At 44.5% G+C, this 24,444-nt stretch overlaps 1 protein-coding gene across 10 annotated transcripts in view; it reads left to right on the top strand.

Annotated features, from left to right (window-relative positions):
• Positions 1 to 21,137, top strand: part of rbck1 (RanBP-type and C3HC4-type zinc finger containing 1) — a 60,239-nt gene extending 39,102 nt beyond the window's left edge. For all 10 annotated transcript variants that reach the window (XM_073062133.1, XM_073062139.1, XM_073062132.1 and 7 more), the window contains 6 exons: positions 2,620 to 2,780; positions 5,558 to 5,669; positions 6,749 to 6,928; positions 9,369 to 9,467; positions 16,959 to 17,102; positions 20,267 to 21,137. In XM_073062133.1, coding sequence (XP_072918234.1) covers positions 2,620 to 2,780; positions 5,558 to 5,669; positions 6,749 to 6,928; positions 9,369 to 9,467; positions 16,959 to 17,102; positions 20,267 to 20,347 — 777 coding nt within the window. In that variant the 3' untranslated portion in view covers positions 20,348 to 21,137. The remainder of the gene's footprint in view (positions 1 to 2,619; positions 2,781 to 5,557; positions 5,670 to 6,748; positions 6,929 to 9,368; positions 9,468 to 16,958; positions 17,103 to 20,266) is intronic.
• Positions 21,138 to 24,444: the final 3,307 nt, after the last annotated feature.

Raw genomic sequence — 24,444 nt, 5'->3', positions numbered from 1 at the left:
CATTACGATAAAGATATTGAGGCTTTGGAGAGGGCAGCGAAGGGATTTACCAGGATGCTCTCTGGATTAGAGAATATGAACAAACTTTTTGTTTTCTCTCGTCAGAGACAAAGGGGAGACCTATAAAATTACAAGAGGCATAGATAGGTTAGACAGCTAGACTCTTACCCCCTGGGTGAAAATATCAATTACTGGAAGACATGTATTGACCCATTTTGACATTTGACAGCAGTAAAAACCTCCTAAATGTCATTTTTTAGCCGAAATTTGATGACTTTTCCTAAAGTGACCCAAAATGTGCAAAGATGAAAATATTTAAAAATTTTATACTTTTGTACAGGTGCTACAAATTTTTGTACATTGAGGCTGTTCCGGGTCAAATTTGACCCGTATCTATTGAAATGGATTTTAGATCTCTGAAACATTAATTAAGGATTAATCACCTATTTATTAATGTCAGATAGGCTATTTATACATTCTAAATAGATCTGTGGTTCAAAATTTGGTATAGACACTTGTTATGAGGTCTTGGGCTGGGTCAAAATTGACCAGGACCATACTGTGAAGGTATAGAATATGAACAATATGTAAAGGTTAAGATGAGGAGGGACATTTGAAAGAAGATGGATGAAAGAAGTATTTTTACACAGAGAACGGTGGGTGTTTGCTACAGGCTGTCGGGCGAGTGATGGATGCAGATACAATAGTCGTGTTTAGGAAGCTTTTGAATAGACACAATTATACAGGGAATGGAGGGATATGGCTTATGTGCAGACAGAAAGGATTTAGTTCAATCTAGCATTGTGTTCAGTACAGTCATTGTTGGCCAAATGGTCTGTTCCCGTTATCAGTGGTGTGGAGAGAGAAAATGCAGAAAGACACTTTGAACCGAGTTGAGTGATAACTAAAACTAGAGGTCATACGTTAAAAGTGAAAGGTGAAATATTGAATTGGAACCTCTTCGCTCAGAGCTGGTGGGAGTGTGGAACGAGCTGTCAGTGGGTTTGATTTCAGCATTTAAGAGAAATTTGGATAATTGTGTGGATAGGAGGGGTATGGAGGGCTGTGGTACAGGTACAGGTCGATGGGGATAGGCAGAATAGCAGTTTGTTATAACTATTTGGGCCAAAGGGCCTATTCTGGTGTTGTGGTGTTCTATGACTCTGCTGTTCAATGTTGCCGACGGCAGTCAGTGGCTGTTGTGGCCTTGTTTGGTATTTGAAATGTGATCGTCTGAGGGACATGGACTGCAGTGACAAGAATCCACATGGGGTCATTTTGTCACTACAGCACAGAAACAGGCCCTTCAGTCTATCTAGTCCATGCCAAACTATTATTCTGCCTAGTCCAATCGACCTGTACCCAGACCAGAGTCCACCATACACCCCCCCCCCCCCATCTGTGTATCCACCCAAATTTCCAAGGTGCCCAAGGTGGCACCAGCGAATAACGATTCCTCAGGTGACATCTTCCAGATAGTCAATTATTTCACTTTTTCTGCGCCTTTTTATCTTAATTGTGTTTTGGAAACTGTTGGGGCCTGTGACTTGCAGTTTGGAGTTCAATTGAGTGATCTAGCGCTCTGCTGTCCCCAAGAAAATTCCAGGAGAGGACGTCAAACACGAGCTGCCTCGAACAGAAGATTAGAGACGGGGCGTGGGGCCATAATCGACTCCATTTCTCACCAATCGAAGCATTGAGAAAGATTGAAACATCGAGGCGAATTCTGAGGAGGCCGGGTCGGCAGTCACTCTTCACGGGTCAGGATGGAGGTCGCTCCTAACAGGAGGCCACGTTGGGCTGGAGGTCGCTCCCATGGGAGGCCTTGCCTCAGTAAATGAAGGCCCCACGGAAGGACTGAGTTCGAGCTGTTGATCTCCGCGATGCTGATGGAGGGCGTTTTTGGAATTCTGAGACACGTGACTATTGGTGTGGACTGTAGTTAATATTGGTCTCCTTCAGTTTTCTGTGTTTTCTTTCTTGTTGTCGATTGGCAGGTGGGCGATTTTTTTTTTTTTTGGAAGAGGGAGGGCTTGTAGATTTGATGTTCATGTTATTATCCCTTTTTTTTGTGTGAGAGGGGTTTGATGTTTTTATCTGCCATGTTTGGGTGGGTGATCTGTTTTTGTGCAAGGGAGAGATTGGAGGGGGTTGGGGTTTGCGAGTTTTGCTGCTTTTTCTCTTCCATGTGGGAGGGGCTTTGATGTCTTCTTTCAGCGAATTCCATGGTTTTCATGTATCTCGTGGCTATCTGGAGAAGACTAATCTCAGATTGTACAGTGTACATACTTTGATAATAAAATGAGCCTTTATGAACCTTTGAGATGTTGAAATCGAATCAGCTTCTGCCACTTGTGCTGGCAGCTCGTTCCACACTCTCACCACCCTCTGAGTGACAAAGCTCCCCCTCATGTTGCCCTTAAATATTTCACCTTTCCTCCTTAAGCAATGACCTCTAGTTCAAGTCTCGCCCAACCTCAGTGGAAAAAGCCTGATTGCATTTACCCTATCTATACCCCTCTCTCAAATCTCCCCGCGATCTCCTACACTCCAAAGAATAAAGTCCTCACCTATTCAACCTTCCCCTTTCCCTATAACTCAGTTGTTTTTATTTCTCAGTCGATGGTTCTCGAGCGGCAGAAGAATTACCAGCAGATGTTGGAAACAGATGATCAGAACCTGGTCTCGGCAAGTGAGGAGTTTGATTGCCCAATTTGTTACACTTCGTTGGAGCACGGGGAGGGAGTTACTCTTCGAGAGTGCCTACATTCCTTCTGCAAGTAAGAGAAACCTTTTGTTGCATTACAAATCGGAGAGGGTGTAAGAGGGCACAATACTGAACAGTGTGGCAGAGTACTTGGCTATAAAATAACACCAATCTCTTTTGCAGTACAGCGCGCACAAAATTTAGAAGAATGTGGGGGGGGTGGGTAGAAATCTCTCTGAAACCTACTGAATGTTGAAAGAATGTTGAAAAGATAGGGTGGATGTGGAGAGTATGTTTCCTATGGTGGGTTATCCAGAACTAGAGGGTACAGTGTCAAAAATTGAGGGGCAACCTTTTAAAATAGAGGTAGGGAGGATTTTTTTTTAGCCAGAAAGTAGTGAATCGGTGGTAAACTGCGGTAGAGGCCAAGTCTGTGGGTATATTTAAGGCGGAAGTTGATAGTTTCCTGATCAGGGCATCAAAGGATATGGTGGTATATGGGGATGATTGGGATCTGGGATCAGCCATGATGGAATGGCAGAGCAGACTCAATGGGCTGAATGGCCTAATTCTGCTCTTGTGTCTCATGGTCTTAGTGTCACTTTGTGTACAGATAATCAGTTCTTGTATAAAGGCTAAGATAATTCATTTATATTTATTGTGTTTTTTATGCTGCGTCAAATCGGGAGTAGCAATCATTTTCCTCTCTTTTACCCTTGTCTACTGACTAATGACAATAAACAGTCTTGTATCTTGAATTTGCCTACATTTGGCCCATATACCCCTTCTATCCAGGTACTTGTCCAAACAAACTTCTAGGAAGAAAGTCAGTCCCTCTCCCAGCACTAAGCACCGACATCAAAACGTGTAGGGAATTGACACCCTCACAGAAAACCTCCAACACTAATTTCATTCCCATTCTGATACTTCCTCTATCTAGTCATTTACACTCGGTGGTTATTTTATTAGATACAGGGGTGGAATCCGGTGTGGTCTTCAAGGTTCGACGTGATGTGCATTCAGAGATGCTCTTCGCAACACCACTGTTGTAACGTGTAGTTACTTGAGTTAGTCACCTTCCTGTCAGCTTGAGCCAGGCTGGCTATTCTCCTCTGACCTCTCTCATTAACAAGGTGTTTTCACCCACAGAACTGCTGCTCACTGGATGTTTTTTCATTTTTCACACCATTCTCTGTAAACTCGAGACTGTGCGTGAAAATCCCAGGAGATCAGCAGTTTCTGAGATACTCAAACCACGCCATCTGGCGTCATCAAAGACACTTAGATCACATTTTCTTCCCCATTCTGAGGTTTAGTCCAAACAACAACTGAACCTCTTGACCACATCTGTGTGCTTTTGTAATGAGTTGCTGCCACATGATTGGCTGATTTGCATTAACAAGCAGGTGTACAGATGTACCCGATGAAGTGGCCGCTGAGAGGTAACTTTGGGTCAAAGGCCCTCCCTTCATCAGATGGGGGGGGTGGTGGGAGGGAGAGAGAGAATGGTTCAGTTGCGTTAGGAAAGTTAGTGGAGGAGAAGAGGCTGGAGTCTCACTAAGGTGAGAGAAGCTGCAAGGGGCAACCCAGTGAAATGTAGAGGCAGGTGGGGAGGGGGTTGGAAGGGGTGAAGCAGAGGAGCACAATATATCCTTTAACCGGGAGGAGGGATAAAAGCAGAAGTGGAGTGTTCTGTCAGCTGCGGCAAGAGGAAAAGTCCTGACAAAGGTGGAATATATTTATCTCACTGATCACCGCCCCCCCCCCCCCCCCCCCCCGCTGCCTTGGTGGGATTTGAACTTGTGTATTTTGATTATTGCTATGCTCCTGGAAACAAGGGATGGAATCATAGAGCACTACAGCACTGAAACAGGCCCTTCAGCCCATCTAATCCATGCTAAACTGTTATTCTGCATCATTCCATTGACCTGCCCCTGGACCATAGCCCTCCACACTATGTACTTCTCTTTAATATTGCAATCAAACCCGCATCCGCCACTTCAGCTGGCAGCTCGGTCTACACTCACACCACACTCTGAGTGCAGAAGTTCTCGCTCAGGTTCACCTTAAATATTTCTCCTTTTGCCCCTTAACCTATGACCGCTAGTTCTTGTCTCACCCAGCCTCGGTGGAAAAAAGCCTACTTGCATTTACCCTCTCTATGCCCCTCATAATTTTGTATACTTCTATCGGATACTACCATGGTAGCATAACAGTTAGCGTGTCGCTATTACAGCTCTGGGCATCAAAGTTTAGAGTTCTGTCCCAGTTTGTACTTCCTCCCTGTGGAATGCGTGTGTTTCCTCCGGGTGCTCAGATTTCCTCCCGCAGTCCAAAGACATAGCAGATAGTAGGTCATTGTAAATTGTCCCGCAATTAGGCTAGGGTGAAATCGGGTTGCTGGTGGTGTGGTGTATCTCAGTAAATAAAGAATATGGTTTTTCGAGCCATGCCACCCAGCAATCCCCAAATTTAATCCTGGCCTAATCAAGAGACAATTTATAATGCCCACTTAACCTACCAATCTATAGGTTTTTGGACTGTGGGAGGAAACCGGAGCACCTGGAGGAGAACATGCAAACTCCCTACAGGCGGCGTTGGGAGTTGAACCCAGGTTGCTGGTACTATAAACCATTGTGCTAACCATTAAGCTACCGTGCTGCCCTCCTACACTCCAGGGAATAAAGTGCTACCCTATTCAACCTTTTCCTATAACTCAGGTCCTCAACATGGCAACATCCTTCTGCAGGTCAGTGATGATAAACATGATTCAGATCCTAATTCTGAGGGAGGAGGTTGGGAGTAGAAAAACGGAGTGAATTTTATTGACACCAATGTCACTACTTCCAGAGACTGCCTGAAGGGAACGATCTTGAACAGCACGGAGGCTGACGTGGCGTGTCCATTTATGAACGAGTATTACTCTTGCGATAGCAAGATCCTTGAACGCGAGATAAAATACGTGAGTTCTCTTCACCTCCTACCTTGTGCTTTACCTCAAGAACAATCCAACCATCTCTGGTCTGGGAGCACGTTGGGTTTGTTAATCACCTCCTTTTTTGGCAAGAAGGAACTAGGAAGGCGGGGACATTCCTTGCGGGCTGCCATCTCAATGGCCTGCGTTTTGCTGAATAGAGCCAACTCCTGCTCTGCACCTCCTGCACACCAGGAAGGAACTCAGAACAAAGGCCTCTTGGACCCAGGGTCCTGCGTGGCACCCTGTGGGATCTGAAACTCCAAAGCTGCTCACTTCACCCACTCACCTGATTCCACAACCCAAGGACTCTCTTCCAAGGACCTTACAACTTGTGCTGTCAGTAATATTTATTTACTTATTTATTATAATAATTATTATTAGTTTTTCTTTTTGCATTTGCACAGTTTTTCATCTCTTTCACACTGGTTGTTCATCCATTTGTATGAAGTTTTTCATTGATTCTATCGTTTTTCTTTGTATCTACCGTGAATGCCCGCAAGAAGAATCTCAGGGTTTTATATGGTGACTTTGATAATAAATTTACTTTGAACTGGGCGTGCTTTTAATTGGGTTTGTGAGGCAGAGTGCTAACACTAGCAACAGCAGATTTTGTTTTACCCTGCGGTTTCTTTCTAGATCACAGGTTCCCAATTATTTTTAAGTCCAGTAACCAAGGGGCCTGTGGACCCTAGGCTGAGAACCCCTGATCAAGGCTGTAAATTCTGTGTCACTATTTTAAAATACTGGTGGCACAGTAGCGTGGCGGTTGGCGTAACATCGTTGTAGTGCCGGTGACCCGAGTTCAATTCTCGCCATAAGGCATTTGTACGTTCTCCCCATGACTGTGTGGGTTTCCTCCTGCATTCAAAAGATAAACAGTTTAGCCGGTTAATTGATCATACGGGTGCAATCAGAAAGGACTCGATAGGCTCCGATGTCCTCTGGTCTTAATTGGGTGGCGTGGGCTTATTGGGCAGGAAAGACCGGTTATCGTGCTGTATCCCTGAATAAAGAGAGAGCTGCCCTTCTGGTTCTAACTCTGCCTTTGATGTGTTTCCGCACAGCTCCTATCAGCGGAGGAGTATCGCACCTACCTCGACAAAAGCTTAGCGATTGCTGAGAACAGCAGTGAGAACAGTTACCACTGCAAAACCCCTGACTGCAGGGGCTGGTGTATCTATGAAGACGACGTCAATGAATTTCACTGCCCCCTCTGTATGAAAAACAACTGCGTGGTCTGCAAGGTGGGTAGGACTTACTCCGGAGGGTTTTCAGAGCAATTAAAGAGTAGCTTTATTTCTCACGTGTGCATCAACATGTAGAGCAAAGAACATTGGTTTTTGCAGCTTATGGGTCACTGACAGCTGGATTTCTCTCTCGACATAAAACCAAGTCAATTGAGGGTCTCAAGACCAAAACTGATGGTTGAAGAGTTAGAATTGGTTTATTATTGCCATATGTACCAAGGTACAGTGAAAAGCTTGTCTCAGCTGCTGTTCGTACACAGTGCATCGAGGTAGTACAGGGGAAGACAATAGCAGGGTGTTGGGTCTGGAGGTGAGGGTTGGGGGCCTGTTTTGTTCTGTGACATTTTACCCCCACTCTCCTTGGCACTAAGGCTGTGTCCTGCTCCAGCTGCCCCGGCCTTAGTGTCTATGAGCTGTGTGGTGTCTATAAGATCTACGGGGAGGGACATGTGGACCAGTGAGTCGTGGAGGGAACGATCCCTCCACAACTCCCTGGTCCACACATCCCTCCCCACAGATCTCCCACCTGACACTTATCCATGCAAGGGTAAGTGCTACACCTGTCCCTACACCTCCTCTCTTACCACCATTCAGGGCCCCAAACAGTCCTTCCAGGTGAGGCAGCACTTCACTTGTGAATCTGTTGGGGTAATCTGTTGCATCCGGTGCGGCCTCCTCCACATCGGCGAGACCCGATGCAGATTGGGGGACCACTTCATCGAGCACCTACGTTCTGTCCGCCACAACAGACAGGATCTCCCTGTTGCCACTCACTTCAACTTTGCTTCACATTCCCATTCGGATATGTCCATACATGGCCTCCTCTACTGCCATGATGAGGCCAAACTCAGGTTGGAGGAGCAACACCTCATATACCATCTGGGTAGTCTCCAGCCCCTTGGTATGAACATTGAATTCTCCAACTTCTGGTAATTCCCTCCCCCATCCCATCCCCCATCCCAGTTTCCCTCTGCCTCCTCCTCCAGCTGCCTATCACCTCCCTCATGATTCTGCCTCCTCCTACTACCCATAGTGCTTTCCCCTTACATTCCTTATTCACCTCTCCTGCCTATCCCCTCCCCGACCCCTTGATCTTTCCCCTTATTGGTTTTTCACCTGGCACCTTCCCCCTCCCCCCACGTTCTTTATAGGACCCCTGCCCCCTCCCCCTTCAGTCCTGACGAAGGGTCTCGGCCCAAAACGTAGACTGTTCGTTTCCACGGATGCTGCCCGACCTGCCGAGTTCCTCCAGCACATTGTGCATGTTGCTTTGACCCCAGCATCTGCAGAGTATTTTGTGTTTATAACTTATACATACTTTGATAATAAATGTACTTTGAATCTTTGAACGGCGTTAGAGTGCAGGTCTAACTGGTCGCACAGTTAGCAGACAGGCATAACCAGTGGCTAGGAAGCAAAGGGCATGCTGGCCTTTATTGCAAGAGGTTCAATTCCTGCACTGTCCATACGGAGTTTGTACTTTCTTCCCCTGACCATGTGGGTTTCCTCCAGTTTCTTCTCGCATTCCAGAAATAGGGAACCATTATTACAGTTGTACAGAATGCTGGTGAGACCTCACCTGGAGTACTGTTCTGTTCTGCTCCCCTTGTCTGAGAAGTGGTACGGTGCCATTGTTAAAAAATATTCCTGGGGCTAAGTCCTGGGATGAGAGCGGTGGCCTGTCACCAGTGTCTTAAGAAATTAGATCTAGCTGATTTGGAGTTTAGGAGATCTTACATGCAAGACCTTTAGAGGGCATGACAGGATTGATGCTGAGATTTTCTACTAGTTCAGAGAATCTCAAACAAGAGGATATATATACAGTACCACCAGACTAGGCATCATCCCTGGTGAAGGTGGCAGAGTTTGTCATTGAAACATTACTTATAATCAATACCTGTACCCGGCTGGAAACCCGAGGGAAGTTTATTCGCCACATGCCCCAGGAAAACATTAGATCCTTTTTTTTTTAAACACTCAGTGGCCACGGTACACCTGCTCATTAATGCAAGTATCTTATCAGTCAGTCAGTGTGGCAGCAACTCAATGCAGGAATGGTCAAGAGGTTCATTTGTTCAGGCCGGACATCATAATGGGGAAGAAATAAGATCTTTGACAGAGTGGTTAGAGTACGGCAGATCTGGGGTTTTCACGCACAACTAGAGTTTACAGAGAATGTTGTGAGAAATAAAAAAAGCTTCCAGTGAGCTGTAGTTCTGTGGCGAAAATGCCTTGTTAATGAGTGAGGTCAGAGGAGAAAGGTCAGACTGGAAGGCAACATGTCTTGTGTGCAGTTTTTCATTGATTCTGTTATGTTCTTTATCAAAGATGTATGGGTTTAGTAGGTTGTTTAGTCACGTGGGTGTAATTGGACAGGGCAGGCTCTTCGTTTACTGTGCTGTATTCCTAAGAATATCTTTTCTGCTTATTTGCATAGGCTATACATGAAGGGGTAAATTGCAAGGAATACCAAGACGACCTCAAAATTCAAGCTGAAGTTAATGAAGCTGCAAAACAAACTGCGGAGATGCTCAAGGTAATGCATTTATCATTTCAAGGTCATTTCCTGACTAAGGATTTTTTTTTAAAGCTTTGAGTCCCCAAATTCATTGATTAAGGGTGGGTAGGGGAAAACGTCTCAGCTCAGACAAAATTTGAGGTCCTCCGTTGGTCAGGGTAGACCATACGTGTTGCATCTTAGCGGTCTCCATGATATACAAGCTGGACGAGTATGATATGAAGAGCAAGCTGTTCTCTGTGCAGCAGGCTCCCCCTCTCCACGCAGCTGACGAATCCAGAGGCACAGCAGACATCGACACAGTTTGTACCAGTGGCGTTGCAGGAGTTGCCAGTCAGTGTTGAACTCAATTTGACAAGGTTCCACATGATAGGCTTATTCAGAAAGTCAGAAAACATGGGATCCAGGGAAGTTTGGCCAGGTGGATTCAGAATTGGCTTGCCTGCAGAAGGCAGAGGGTTGTGGTGGAGGGAATACATTCAGATTGGAGGGTTGTGACTAGTGGTGTCCCACAAGGATCTGTTCTGGGACCTCTACTTTTTGTGATTTTTTATTAATGACCTGGATGTGGGGGTAGAAGGGTGGGTTGGCAAGTTTGCAGATGACACAAAGGTTGGTGGTGTTGTAGATAGTGAAGAGGATTGTTGAAGATTGCAGAGAGACAGTGATAGGATGCAGAAGTGGGCTGAGAAGTGGCAGATGGAGCTCAACCCGGAGAAGTGTGAGGTGGTACACTTTGGAAGGACAAACTCCAAAGCAGAGTACAAAGTAAATGGCAGGATACTTGGTGGTGTGGAGGAGCAGAGGGATCTGGGGGTACATGTCCACAGATCCCTGAAAGTTGCCTCACAGGTAGATAGGGTAGTTAAGAAAGCTTATGGGGTGTTAGCTTTCATAAGTAGAGGGATAGAGTTTAAGAGTCGTGATGTAATGATGCAGCTGTATAAAACTCTAGTTAGGCCACACTTGGAGTATGGTGTCCAGTTCTGGTCGCCTCACTATAGGAAGGATGTGGAAGTATTGGAAAGGGTACAGAGGAGATTTACCAGGATGCTGCCTGGTTTAGAGAGCATGGATTATGATCAGAGATTAAGGGAGCTAGGGCTTTACTCTTTGGAGAGAAGGAGGATGAGAGGAGACATGATAGAGGTGTACAAGATATTAAGAGGAATAGACAGAGTGGACAGCCAGCACCTCTTCCCCAGGGCACCACTGCTCAGTACAAAAGGACATGGCTTTAAGGTAAGGGGAGGGAAGTTCAAGGGGGATATTAGAGGAAGGTTTTTCACTCAGAGAGTGGTTGGTGCGTGGAATGCACTGCCTGAGTCAGTGGTGGAGGCAGATGCACTAGTGAAATTTAAGAGATTACTAGACAGGTATATGGAGGAATTTAAGGTGGGGGGTTATATGGGAGGCAGGGTTTGAGGGTCGGCACAACATTGTGGGCCGAAGGGCCTGTAATGTGCTGTACTATTCTATGTTCTATGTTCAATGTAAGCTTAGGGATTTTTCCTCAGGGTTTACTCCCAAATCCTTTTCCATGAGTGGCTATAGCGACAAGGCAGCGGAGGTTTAAGATCAGCGTTTTCCTTCTCCTAGATGAGCTGCCAACCATGGCAGACAAGCCCCATCTGCCCAAAGCGACTGGTTTTAAGGCGCCAGTAACCCACCTTTGCCCCTTCTCTTGTCAAATAAAAGGTTACACTGGGCTTATTAGCTAAGCTGCACGTGAGGGCCAGGAGCTGGACTTGGTTGTCAGAAGTTATTTGAGATGCACACCACAGGGAGCACGCAATAGGTAGAGGGAGCTTATCTCTGCTTACCCCCACTAACCCCTTAAAGAGCTGCTTGGACAAAAAAAAATTGCAATTATATGGCACCTGTTAACATTATAAAATCTCCGAAAGGTACCTTATCAAATAAAATTGGATTGAGATTACATGTTGAAATGTTTAGCCTACATGTCTATGAGTACACCATTTTGTATTTCATCCACCTCGTTGCATTTTGTTTCTTGTTTCCAACTTCTTTTGTCAATTGAATTTTAGCTTGTACGCGGAGAAATCAGATTCAGGTTCATTATCACCAGCATGTGATGTGAAATTTGTTAACTTAGCAGCAGCAGTTCAATGCAAAACATAAACTAGCAGAGAGAGAAAAAAAATAAATAAAACATAAACAGGTAAATCAATTATGTATATTGAATAGATTATTTTAAAAATGTGCAAAACAGAAATGCTGTATATTTAAAAAGTGAGGTAGTATCCAAAGCTTCAAAGTCCATTTAGGAATCGGATGATAGAGGGGAAGAAGCTGTTCCTGAATCGCTGAGTGTGTGCCTTCAGGTGTGTGCCTGATGGTAACAGTGAGAAAAGGGCATGCCCTGGGTGCTGGAGGTCTGTAATAATGGACGCTGCCTTTCTGAGACACCGCTTCCTAAAGATGTCCTGGGTACTTTGTAAGCTAATGCTGGAGCTGACTAGATTCACGACCTTCTGCAGCTTCTTGTAAGTCCTGTGCCATAGCCCCTCCATACCTGACAGTGATGCAGCCTGTCAGAATGCTCTCCATGGTACAACTATAGAAGTTTTTGAGCGTATTTGTTGACATGCCAAATCTCTTCAAACTCCTAATAAAGTATAGCTGCTGCCTTGCCTTCTTTATGACTACCTCAATGTGTTGGGACCAGGTGAGATCCTCAGAGATCTTGACACCCAGGAACTTGAAGCTGCTCCACGATGAGCGGGATTGTCCATGATGTAGCAGGCAGGAGTAATAGTCCAGTGATGTTCAAAGTAAATTACATAAACGTCACCATATACTACCCTGAGATTCATTTTCTTGCGGGTATTCACAGTCAATGCAAAGGAACCTAATAGCATCAATGAAAAACTGCACACATGATGGACAAACAGTCTATGTGCAAAATACAATAAACTGTGCAAATACATGAAGAAAGTAAATGAGCAATTAATATTGGGAACATGAGATGAACAGTCCTTGAAAGTGACTCCATAGTTTGTTGGGACAGTTCAGTGATGGGGCAAGTGAAGTTATCCCTCTGGTTCAAGAGTCTGATGACTGAGGAGTCATAACTGGTTCTGAACCTGGCATTGTGAGTCCTGAGGCTCCTGTACCCCCTTCCTGATGGCAGCAGCGAGAAGAGAGCATGACCTCTTCTTGGGGGTGGGTTTCTGATGATGGATGCTGTTTTCCTGCAACAACACTCAGTATAGATGTGCTCATTGGTGGGGGGGACTTTACTTGTGATGGACTGGGCTGTATCCAGTACTTTTTGTAGGATTTTCCATTCAAGGGCATTGATGTTTCCATACCAGGCTGCAATGCAGCCAGTCAATGTGCTCTCCATCATACATCTATAGAAGTTAGTCTGAGTTTTCAAAGCCATGCTGAATCCTTGCAAACTCCTAAGGAAGAAGAGGCACTGCCATGCTTTCTTTGTAATTGTTCTTGCATGGTGGGCCTGGGACAACTGCTCTGAAATGTTAACACCAAGGAATTTAAAGTTGCTAACCCTCTCCACCTCTGATCCTCCAATGAGGACTGGCTCATCGGTTCCTGGTTTCCTCATGAAGTCAATAATCAGCTCCTTGGCCTTGCTGACATTGAGTGAGAGGTGATTGTTGTGACACCACTCAGCCAGATTTTCAACCTCCCTCCTATATGCTGGTTCATCACCACCTTTGATTCGGCCTACGCCAGTGGTATCATCAGCAGACTTGAAGTATAGAGCAAGTAGAGCAGGGGGCTCTGCACTCAGCCTTGGGGAACACCTGTGCTGATGAAGATTGTTGCCGATCCAAACTTACTGGGGTCTGCAAGTGAGGAGGTTGGGGATCTTATTGCACAAGGAGGTCTTGGAGCATATGCATTAATTTTGAGAACCAATGATTCTGACATGCTGTAGAATCCCAGTTTTAATTGGAGTGATAATAGCAACTGTATCTTTAGCTATTGAGCTGCTAGGCTCCTGTTTTCTAAACCCTTCTCCTCCTGAGACACCACAGAACTTGGTGTTAATCTGATTTTCAGTAATGTATTTGTACCTTGCTGTGAAATTTTCTTTTGGTTTCCTGGGAAGCAATGTAGGAACATGGAACATTACAGCACAGTACAGGCCCTTCGGCCCACAATGTTGTACCCACCTTTTGACCTACTCTAAGATCAATCTAACCCTTCCATCACACCTACTCCTCCATTTTTCTATGAACTGTGTGCCTATCTAAGACTCTCTTAATATATCTGCCTCCAGCACCTTTGGCAGCATATTCCATATGCTCAGCACTGTTTTCTGTGTAAGGAAAAAAAGCCCTACCTCTGACATTTCCCCCCCACCCCGTACTTTCTTCAAATCACCTTCTGCCCCATTTCCGCCTTGGGGAAAAGTCTGGCTAGTCACTCGATCTATGCCTCTTCTCATCGTACCCCATTAAAACGATGCTGATGTTGGATATTGTTGCATTGGGAGTTCCTGCTGTTCTTAGGAATTGATTCCTTTTCCCAGACCCTTGTTGTCTCTTACAACACACACCATTCAGCCCAGCTAGTCTACGCCAGCTGTCGGTAACCCCGTGAGTCCCATTCCCTCACTTATTTCCTTTAATCTTTTCTCTGTCACATAACATGAGCTTCCTACCACCCAATTTATTGCAAGGTTTCAATATACATGTGACAAATAAATCTACTCTTTATAATTAACAGCAGCCAGATAATCTATAAAAGCCACACGTCTTGGGGACATGGAGGGAAGCCTACAGGGTCACTGGGAAAATGTGTACATTCTGCCCAGACAACACTGGAGCTTTGTTGCAGCAGAGTTAACTGACTCTGAAGTTTACCCAATAAGAAAATGTGTGGAGAAAGCTCGGCTGTGGTCCTTAGCTGAGGATAGTTACCGTGCTGGAGAGGCTTGTGAGTTCCTTAGATCACGAAGCAATGCTGTCTGAAATTTTGTCCATCAGGCACTTGGCTCTTAGTAGAGTCACCGTGCACTAAGATCAAGAGGGAGGTTCCCAGCAAAGATCAATCCAACCAAGACCTCAGTGTGGAGCTGGAGAAAGATGACACGTTATACAGTCGGCCCTCCTTATCCGCGGGTTCCGCATGCGCGGATTCAACCAACCGCGGATCGGGAAAACACCGGAAGTTCTCTCTCCAGCACTCGTCGTTTGAGCATGTACAGACTATTTTTTCTTGTCATTATTCTCTAAACAATGCAGTATAACAACTATTTACATAGTATTTACATTGTATTAGGTATTATAAGTAATCTAGAGATGATTTAGAAGTACAGGCAGTCCCTGGGTTATGAACGAGTACCGTTCCTGAGTCTGTCTTTAAGTCGGATTTGAAGTAAGAACAGGTACATCCGGTATTATTTAACGTCAGTTAGTCAAACCTTTGTCTTTGTATATAGTATATATTTTACCTTTCTATGCAAGTAAAACACTTAAGAAACGTATGTATTTCAATAATTAAACCACTGTGTTGCTTAGTAATAATTGTAGCTTTCATCAGGGCAGGGCCTTTCACGTGCTCCATTAAAATTATTCCGATCGTTGACTGACTGTAGCCTTATGCTTTTCCGATGACCGATGGCGTTTCACCTCTTTCTGATCGCTTTATTACTTGCACTTTATTTTCAATCGTGATTGTGATTATTTTTGTGAACGGAAACATTGCGGATTCAGAGCTGCGCCGGGTCCTAATGTCCATCGGACTAAGACAGGTTAAGTAAAGTCCGGGGTTCCGTTGGGTCCTAAAGACCACCACACTGAGACCAGTTAAATAAGGGACTTGAGCATCCGCGTTTTTTGGTATCCATGGGGTTCCCGGAGCCAATCGCCCGCGGATAAGGAGGGCCGACTGTAATGACAATGAAAGGTGCCCAATCGTCTTATTTCCATGCCACTGGACCTGGAAAATTGCCTTTAAGGCTCCTGAACCAACTTAACTCACTTCAACACTGAACTTGTTCCACAACCAATGGCCTCATTTTCAAGAACTATACAACTTGTGTTCTCAATATTATTTATCATAGATTTTTTTGAGTTGGCACAGTTTGTCTTATTTGCACACTAGTTGTTTGACTTTGTGTACTTTATCAATGATTCCATTGTATTTCTTTGTCCTACGATGAATGCCTGCAAGAAAATGAATCTCAGAGGAGTATACGGTGATTTGCACTCTGTGGCCACTTTATTAGGTACACCCGTACACTTGCTCATTAATGCAAATATCTAATCTGCCAATCAGGTGGCAGCAACATGATGCATAAAAGCATGCCGACATGGTCAAGAGATTCAGTTGGTTTTGAGACCAAAAATCAGAATGGGGAAGAAATGTGATCTAAGTGACTTTGACAGTGGGATGATTGTTGGTGCCAGGTGAGGTGGAATTTTCATGTACAATAGTCTCTTAAGGTTTACAGAGAATGGTGTGGAAAAGCAAGAAAAAGCATCCAGTGAGCAGCATTTCTGTGGGTGAAAATGCCTTGTTAATGAGAGTTCAGAGGAGAAGGGCCAGACTGGTTCAAACAAACAGGAAGGTGACAGTAACTGAAATAACCGCATGTTATAGCAGTGGTGCGTAGAAGAGCATCTCTGAACACACCTTGAAGTGGATGTGCTACAGGTCGGATACAGGCAGAGTCCGGGCACCAACACACATCGAGGCAATTGAACCTGGTGCTTGGTTGGAGAGGTCGGAAAGGTCGGATACAGGCCGAGTCGAGGCAGCAGAGTCCGGGCACCAACACACGTCGAGGCAATTGAACCTGGTCTTTGTTGGAGAGGTCGGAAAGGTCGGATACAGGACATCAATGGATCTGGGGTTGACAGGGTGAACAGCTTTAAGATCCTCGGCATAAACATCACCGAGGATCTCACATGGTCTGTACATACCGGCTGTGTGGTGAAAAAAGCACAACAGCACCTCTTTCACCTCAGACGGTTGAAGAAGTTTGGTATGGGCCCCCAAATCCTAAGAACTTTCTACAATGGCACAATTGAGAGCATCCTGACTGGCTGCATCACTGCCTGGTATGGGAACTGTACCTCCCTCAATCGCAGGACTCTGCAGAGAGTGGTGCGGACAGCCCAGTGCATCTGTAGATGTGAACCTCCCACTATTCAGGACATTTACAAAGACAGGAGCATAAAAAGGGCTCGAAGGATCATTGGGGACCCCGAGTCACCTCAACCACATTGTTTCAGCTGCTACCATCCGGGAAGCAGTACCGCAGCCAAGACCAACAGGCTCTGTCTGGGACAGCTTCTTCCAGCAGGCCACCAGACTAAATTAATTCATACTGATGTTATATTGACTGTCCTGTTGTACATACTATTTATTATAAATTGCACATCTAGATGGAGATATAACGTAAAGATTTTTACTCCTCAAGTATATGAAAGATGGAAGTAATAATCAATTCAATTCAAACATACGAATTCAGGTTGGATCATTTGACTGGACGTTATTTCCTTACAGAGACTTCTGGATCAGGGGGAGGCTATGAATTGTCCTAAATGCAAAATTATACTGCAGAAGAAGGATGGATGTGACTGGATACGCTGCAGTATGTGCAAAACAGAAATCTGCTGGGTGACGAAAGGACCTCGCTGGGGACCTCTGGTACAGTGTCAATATTTTTAAAGAAAATTTAGCCATAATTATTTTAGAAGTAAACTACATGTAAACATCTTACTGACTTCCTTTATTTAACCTGAAGCCAACAAAAGATGGAATCAAGGCCTTCTTTTTCTTAACACTGTCAAGCTTGCTTTAGAAGGATGGGGGATCTCATAGAAACCTACCAGTGGGAGGGTCAGATTCTGAGGGCAGAGCCTCATGATAACAGGATGTCCCTGTACTATGAGACCTTAAGATACAAGAGCAGAACCAGGCCGCTCAGCCCATTGAGTCTGCCCCACCATTTCAACATGACCGATCCATTTTCCCCCCTCAGCCCCAATCTCCTGCCTTCCCCCCGAACCCTCCATATCCCTTCATGCCCTGACCAACCACAAATCTATTAACCTCTGCCTTAGATATATACATATACTTGACCTCCACAGCTGCCTATGGCAACAAATTCCACAGATTCACCTCTCTCTGGCTAAAGAAATTCCTCCTCATCTCCATTCGAAAAGGATGCCTCTCTATTCTGAGGCTCTATCCTCTGGTCTTAAGACACTCCCACCATATGAAACATCCTCTCCACATCCACTCTGACAGGGCCTTTCACCATTCAATAGGTTTCAATTAGGTCACCCCTCAAATATTTCTGAATTCTAGTGAATACAGACCCAGTGCCATCAAACGCTCTTCATATGACAAGCCGCTTAATCCTGGAATCATTTTCATGAACCTCCTTTGAACCCTCCAGTTTCAGCACATCCTTTCTAAGATAAATGGCCCAGAACTGCACACAGTACTTCAAGTAAGGTCTCACTGGTACTTTATAAAAATCTCAATATAACATTCTTGATTTTATATTATAGCCTTCTTGAAATGAACACTAACATTGCATTTGCTTTCCTCACCACCAAGTCAACCTGCAAATTAACCCTTAGGGAATCCTGCACAAGGACTCCCAAATCCCTTTGCACCTTAGTTTTATTTTTGTGCTTTCTCTCCATTTAGAACTTAGTAAAACCTTTCATTTCTCCTACCAACGTGCATGAACATTCACTTCCTGACACTGTTTTCCATCATCTACTTCTTTGCTCATTCTCCTAGTCGAAGCCTCTCTATTTCCTCAAAACTACCTGTGCTATCTTCCTATTGTCTGCTAATCTTGCAACAAAGCTATCAATTCTATCATTCAAATCATTGATACACAATGTAAAGAGAATCAATCCCAATACAGATCCCTGTGGAACACCACTAGTCACTGGCAGCCAGCCAGAAAAGGCTCTATTTATTCCCACTCTTTGACTCTTCCAATCAGCCACTGCTTTATCCATGCTAGAATCTTTCCTGTAATACCATGGGCTTGTAGCTTATTAAGCAGCCTCACGTGTGGCACTTTGTCAAAGGCCTTCTGGAAATCCAAGTACACAATGTCAACTGATTCTCCTTTGTCTATCCTGCTTGTTATTTCTTCAGAAATTTCTAACAGATTTGTACAGCAAGATGTTTCCTTGAGGAAGCCATACTGACTGTGGCCTGTTTTATCATTGCCTCAAAGTACCCTGAAACCACATTTTAACAATAGACTCTATGATCTTCCCAACCACTGAGGTCAGTCTAACTGGTCTATAGTTTCCTTTCTTTTGCCTCTCTCCCTTCTTGAAGAGTGGAATAACATTTGCAATTTTCCAGTCTTCTGGAACCATTCCAGAATCTAGCGATTCTTGAAAGATCATTACTAATAGATAGATAGATAGATAGATACTTTATTCATCCCCATGGGGAAATTCAACTTTTTTTCCAATGTCCCATACACTTGTTGTAGCAAAACTAATTACATACAATACTTAACTCAGTAAAAAAAAAAATGATATGCATCTAAATCACTATCTCAAAAAGCATTAATAATAGCTTTTCAAAAGTTCTTAAGTCCTGGCGGTTGAATTGTAAAGCCTAATGGCATTGGGGAGTATTGACCTCTTCATCCTGTCTGAGGAGCATTGCATCGATAGTAACCTGTCGCTGAAACTGCTTCTCTGTCTCTGCCTCCATAATCTCGTCAGCCTCCTCTTTCAGAACCCTGCGGTGTACACCATCTGGTCCAGGTAACTTGTCTACCTTTGGACTTCTCAGTTTCCCAAGAACCTTCTCTCTAATAATAGTAACTTCACACACTTAATGCCCCCCGACACCTGGAACTTCCACCATACTCCTAGTATCTTCCACAGTGAAGACTGATGCAAAATACTTACTCAGTTTGTCTACCATTTCCTTGTTCCCCCCCCCCACTCCCTTTCCAGCATAATTTTCCAATAGTCCAACAACCACGCTCGCCTCTCTTTTACACTTCCTGTATCTGAAAATTTTTTTGATATCCTCTTTAATGATATTGGCTAGCTTACTTTCGTATTCCATCTTTCCCTTAATGACTTTTTAAATTGCCTTCTATTCATATTTAAAAGCTTCATAATCCTCTAACTTTCCACTAATTTTTGCTTTATTATGTGCCCTTTCTTTGGCTTTGAATTCCCATGGTTGTGTCATCGTGCCTTTAGAATACTACTTCCTCCTTGGTATGTATATATCCCGTGCCTTCTGAATTGCTCCCAGAAATTCCAGCCATTGCTGCTCTGCCACTGTTCTTTTCCAAACAAATTTACAACTGAGGTGAGGAGGAATTTCTTCAGAGGGTGAAGAATCTGTGGAACTCCCTCCACAGTCCTCTGTGGCAAAGTCATTGGGTGTACTTAAGGCGTATGTATATTGATAGGTTCTTGATGCTAAAGGGTCCCAAAGAGAAAGTGGGAAAATAGGGTTTTAAAACAGTCTTAAATACGAGAGATTCTGCAGATGCTGGAAATCTGAGCAAACCACAGAAAATGCTGGAGGAACTCAGAAGGCCAGGCAACACTTATGGAGGGAAAAAAATGATCGAATGGTGGTGAAAACTTGAAGGGCCAAATAGCCTTATTCTGGTCCTATATCTTACAGGAAGAACATTTCCTAATTTAATTCATCTCTAGAACATCTCCTAATTTAGTCAAGCATAAGAAACAGAAGCATACAGCATACAACATCTTGTGCTTTATGACTAAGTATTTATACTTTGATTGTATTTAGTTTGTCTGTGCGTAGATTTAATTTATTTTTTGCATTTGTTTCAGGGGAGTGGTGACAACAGTGGAGGATGCCGTTGCCGTGTCAATGGTGTACCATGTCATCCCAAATGTCAGAACTGCCACTGATCCCGTGTACTAAATGCAACACCAGTGTACCTGAGACTAGATTCTGCTGGACACGTATTCTCAGCTCTAAAGGAAATTAAAACCATGGCAACATTCTAATTTGTTGGAATCCAGATAAATGCAAGTCTAATTTGAAAGTACTGGCTTCAATATTTTGGGGGAGAAAACGTTCTACTGCATCCGAATAATTATAACTAAGGATTTCCAAAGCATTATTTTCTTATATCTCTGTAACTGACTGAAACATCTCCTACACGTGCAGTGGCAGAGGTTGGGGAAGAACAATGGAGCACAGTGCCGTTCCCAGCCGCTTGTACTAAAGCTGAACGATTGGCACCGTGAACTACATACTGAACTTGTGAAGAGTTATCACTGTCCACCGGGAGCAGAGTGCAAATTGAGCAGGGGTGCACAGGATGAAGCATCTTGCCATTAGTAGCTAAGATTCAAAGTGAGATGAGGTGGAGGCAATGTATGGTGCCAGTTCCCAAGCACCAAGTTGGTGACCTCGTAGCTGGGTGTTAAGGAATTCAATGATAATAATGTATTTTTTTTTAAAAAAAGCAAGGTGATTGATCAGTCTCATCCCTTTAAATCGGGGAAAGGTAAGTCTCAAAAATGGAGTTAACATGCTTCTGTGGAAACTCTGGAAATGTAGCAAGTCGTGAAAGGTACAAAGCTGAGATTCAGCGCACATTTAAAAATGGATTATCTTGTTTCTGTCATTCTGATTCACTTCTCAACATGTATAATTCCAATCTAATAAAGAAACTCCAAAATGCATTTAAAATATCTATTCCCATTCATCCACCAACCTTTCCCTGTTCCCTGATAAATGCAGCAAATAGCATTTTCAAGTCAACTCAAGTCACTTTTATTGTCATTTCGACCATAACTGCCGGTACAGTACATAGTAAAAATGAGATGTTTTTCAGGACCATGGTGTTACATGACACAGTACAAAAACTAGACTGAACTACAAACAACACAAAGCTACACTAGACTACAGACCGACACAGGACTGCGTAAAGTGCACAAAAACAGTGCAGGCATTACAATAAATAATAAACAGGACAGTAGGGCAAGGTGTCAGTCCAGGCTCTGGGTATTGAGGAGTCCGATAGCTTGGGGGGAAAAACTGTTACATAGTCTGGTCGTGAGAGCCCGAATGCTTCAGAGCCTTTTCCCAGACAGCAGGAGGGAGAAGAGATTGTATGAGGGGTGCATGGGGTCCTTCATAATGCTGTTTCCTTTGCGGATGCAGCGTGTAGTGTAAATGTCTGTGATAGCGGGAAGAGAGACCCCTATGATTTGCTGCACAAATCACTCTCTCACCTAGAGGGGGTCAGTTGTGCTGTGAGGATTACATTCCTTGACTTCTCTAGTGCCTTTAACACCATCCAGCCCAAGATCTTAAGGCACAAACTAACGGAGATGGGAGTAGACTCTCACATGGTGGATTGGATAGTGGACTACTTGACAGATAGACCTCAGTATGTGCAGTTGGGAGACTGTAGGTCTGACACGGTGGTCAGCAGCACAGGGGCGCCGCAGGGAACCGTACTCTCTCCGGTCCTGTTCACCCTGTACACATCAGACTTCCAATATAACTCGGAGTCCTGCCATGTGCAGAAGTTCGCTGATGACACGGCCATAGTGGGGTGTGTCAGGAATGGACAGGAGGAGGAGTATAGGAAACTGATACAGGACTTTGTGATATGGTGCAACTCAAACTACCTGCGTCTCAATATCACCAAGACCAAGGAGATGGTGGTGGACTTTAGGAGATCTAGGCCTCATATGGAGCCAGTGATCATTAATGGAGAATGTGTGGAGCAGGTTAAGACCTACAAGTATGTGGGAGTACAGTTAGACGAGAAGCTAGACTGGACTGCCAACACAGATGCCTTGTGCAGGAAGGCACAGAGTCGACTGTACTTCCTAAGAAGGTTGGCGTCATTCAATGTCTGTTGTGAGATGCTGAAGATGTTCTATAGGTCAGTTGTGGAGAGCGCCCTCTTCTTTGTGGTGGCGTGTTGGGGAGGAAGCATTAAGAAGAGGGACACCTCACGTCTTAATAAGCTGGTAAGGAAGGCGGGCTCTGTCGTGGGCAAAGTACTGGAGAGTTTAACATCGGTAGCTGAGCGAAGGGCGCTGAGTAGGCTACGGTCAATTATGGATAACTCTGAACATCCTCTACATAGCACCATCCAGAGACAGAGAAGCAGTTTCAGCGACAGGTTACTATCGATGCAATGCTCCTCAGACAGGATGAAGAGGTCAATACTCCCCAATGCCATTAGGCTTTACAATTCTACCGCCAGGACTTAAGAACTTTTTAAAAGCTATTATTAATGCCTTTTGAGATAGTGATTTAGATGCATATCATATTTTTTACTGAGTTAAGTATTGTATGTAATTAGTTTTGCTACAACAAGTGTATGGGACATTGGAAAAAAAGTTGAATTTCCCCATGGGGATGAATAAAGTATCTATCTATCTATCTATCTATCTATGATCTTCTCAGCTGACCTCACTATCTGCTGCAGGGTCTTGCGATCCGAGATGGTGCAATTTCTGAACCAGGCAGTGATGTAGCTGCTCAGGATGCTCTCAATACAACCCATGTAGAATGTGATGAGGATGGGGGGGTGGAAGATGAACTTTCCTCAGCCTTCGCAGAAAATAGAGACGCTACTGGGCTTTCTTTGCTATGGAGCTGGTGTTGAGGGACCAGGTGAGATTCTCCATCAGGTGAACAAGAAATTTGGTGCTCTTTACGATCTCTACTGAGGAGCCGTCGATGTTCAGTGGGGAGTGGTCGCTCCGTGCCCTCCTGAAGTCAACAACCATCTTTTTTGTTTTGTTCACATTCAGAGACAGGTTGTTGGTTCTGCACCAGTCCATTAGCCACTGCACCTCCTCTCTGTGATATGACTCATCACTCTTGCTGATGAGACCCACTACGGTCGTGTCATCGGCGAACTTGATGATGTGGTTCGAGCTGTGTGTTGCAGCACAGTCGTGGGTCAGCAGAGTGAACAGCAGTGGACTGAGCACACAGCCCTGGGGGCCCCTGTGCTCAGTGTGATGGTGTTGGAGATGCTGCATCTGATCCGGACTGACTGAGGTCTCCCAGTCAGGAAGTCTAGGATCCAGTTGCAGAGGGAGGTGTTCAGGCCCAGTAGGCTCAGCTTTCCAATCAGTTTCTGAGGGATGATTGTGTTGAATGCTGAACTGAAGTCTATGAACAGCATTCGAATGTACGAGTCTTTTTTGTCCAGGTGGGTTAGGGCCAGGTGGAGGGTGATGGCAATGGCGCCATCTGTTGAACAGTTGGGACAGTACGTGAACTGCAGGGGGTCCAGTGAGGGAGGCAGCAAGGTCTTGATATGCCTCGTGATGAGCCTCTCGAAACACTTCATGATGATGGATGTGAGTGCAACAGGACGGTAGTCATTCAGGCAAGACACTGAAGACTTTGTCGGCACGGGAACGATGGTGGCAGCCTTGAAGCACATTGGAACGGTGGCGCTGCTCAGGGAGATGTTGAAGATGTCAGTGAGATTATCTGCTAGCTGATTTCCATAGTTCCTCAGGTATTTGATTGTCATGGTAGAATATAGGTGGCATGGTAGTGTAGCTATTAGCTTAATGTTTTACCCACTAATGACCTGGGTTCAATCCCTGCCGATGTCTGTAAAGAGTCTGCATGTTCTCCCTGTGACCACGTGTTTGCTCCAGTTTTGTACCACATTATGAAGACTTACCGGTTCGTAAGTTAATTGGTCATTGTAAGTGTTCACATGATCAGGCTAGGATGAAGTAGGTGGGTTGCTGGCGTGTTCTGCACTGTATCTCTAAATAAATAATGCTCAAGGTACTGTGCTGGTGTCTGGAGATTTGCAAGAGACTAATTTAATACTGCTATATACTTGCTGGAGTTTAGGAGAATGAAAGAGGATTTCAGTAAAACCAAACAAATATTGAAAGGCCTCAATATAGTGGACATGGAGAGGATGTTTCCTATAGTGGGAGTGTCTAGGACCAGAGAGTACAGCCTCAGAATAGAAGGATGTCCCTTTAGAACAGTTGAG

Source organism: Hemitrygon akajei, chromosome 11, assembly GCF_048418815.1.
Source record: "Hemitrygon akajei chromosome 11, sHemAka1.3, whole genome shotgun sequence".
In the NCBI taxonomy this organism is placed as follows: Eukaryota; Metazoa; Chordata; class Chondrichthyes; order Myliobatiformes; family Dasyatidae; genus Hemitrygon; species Hemitrygon akajei.
Note: the sequence above shows the minus strand (reverse complement) of the source record. Positions and strands in the feature narration are given on the sequence as shown.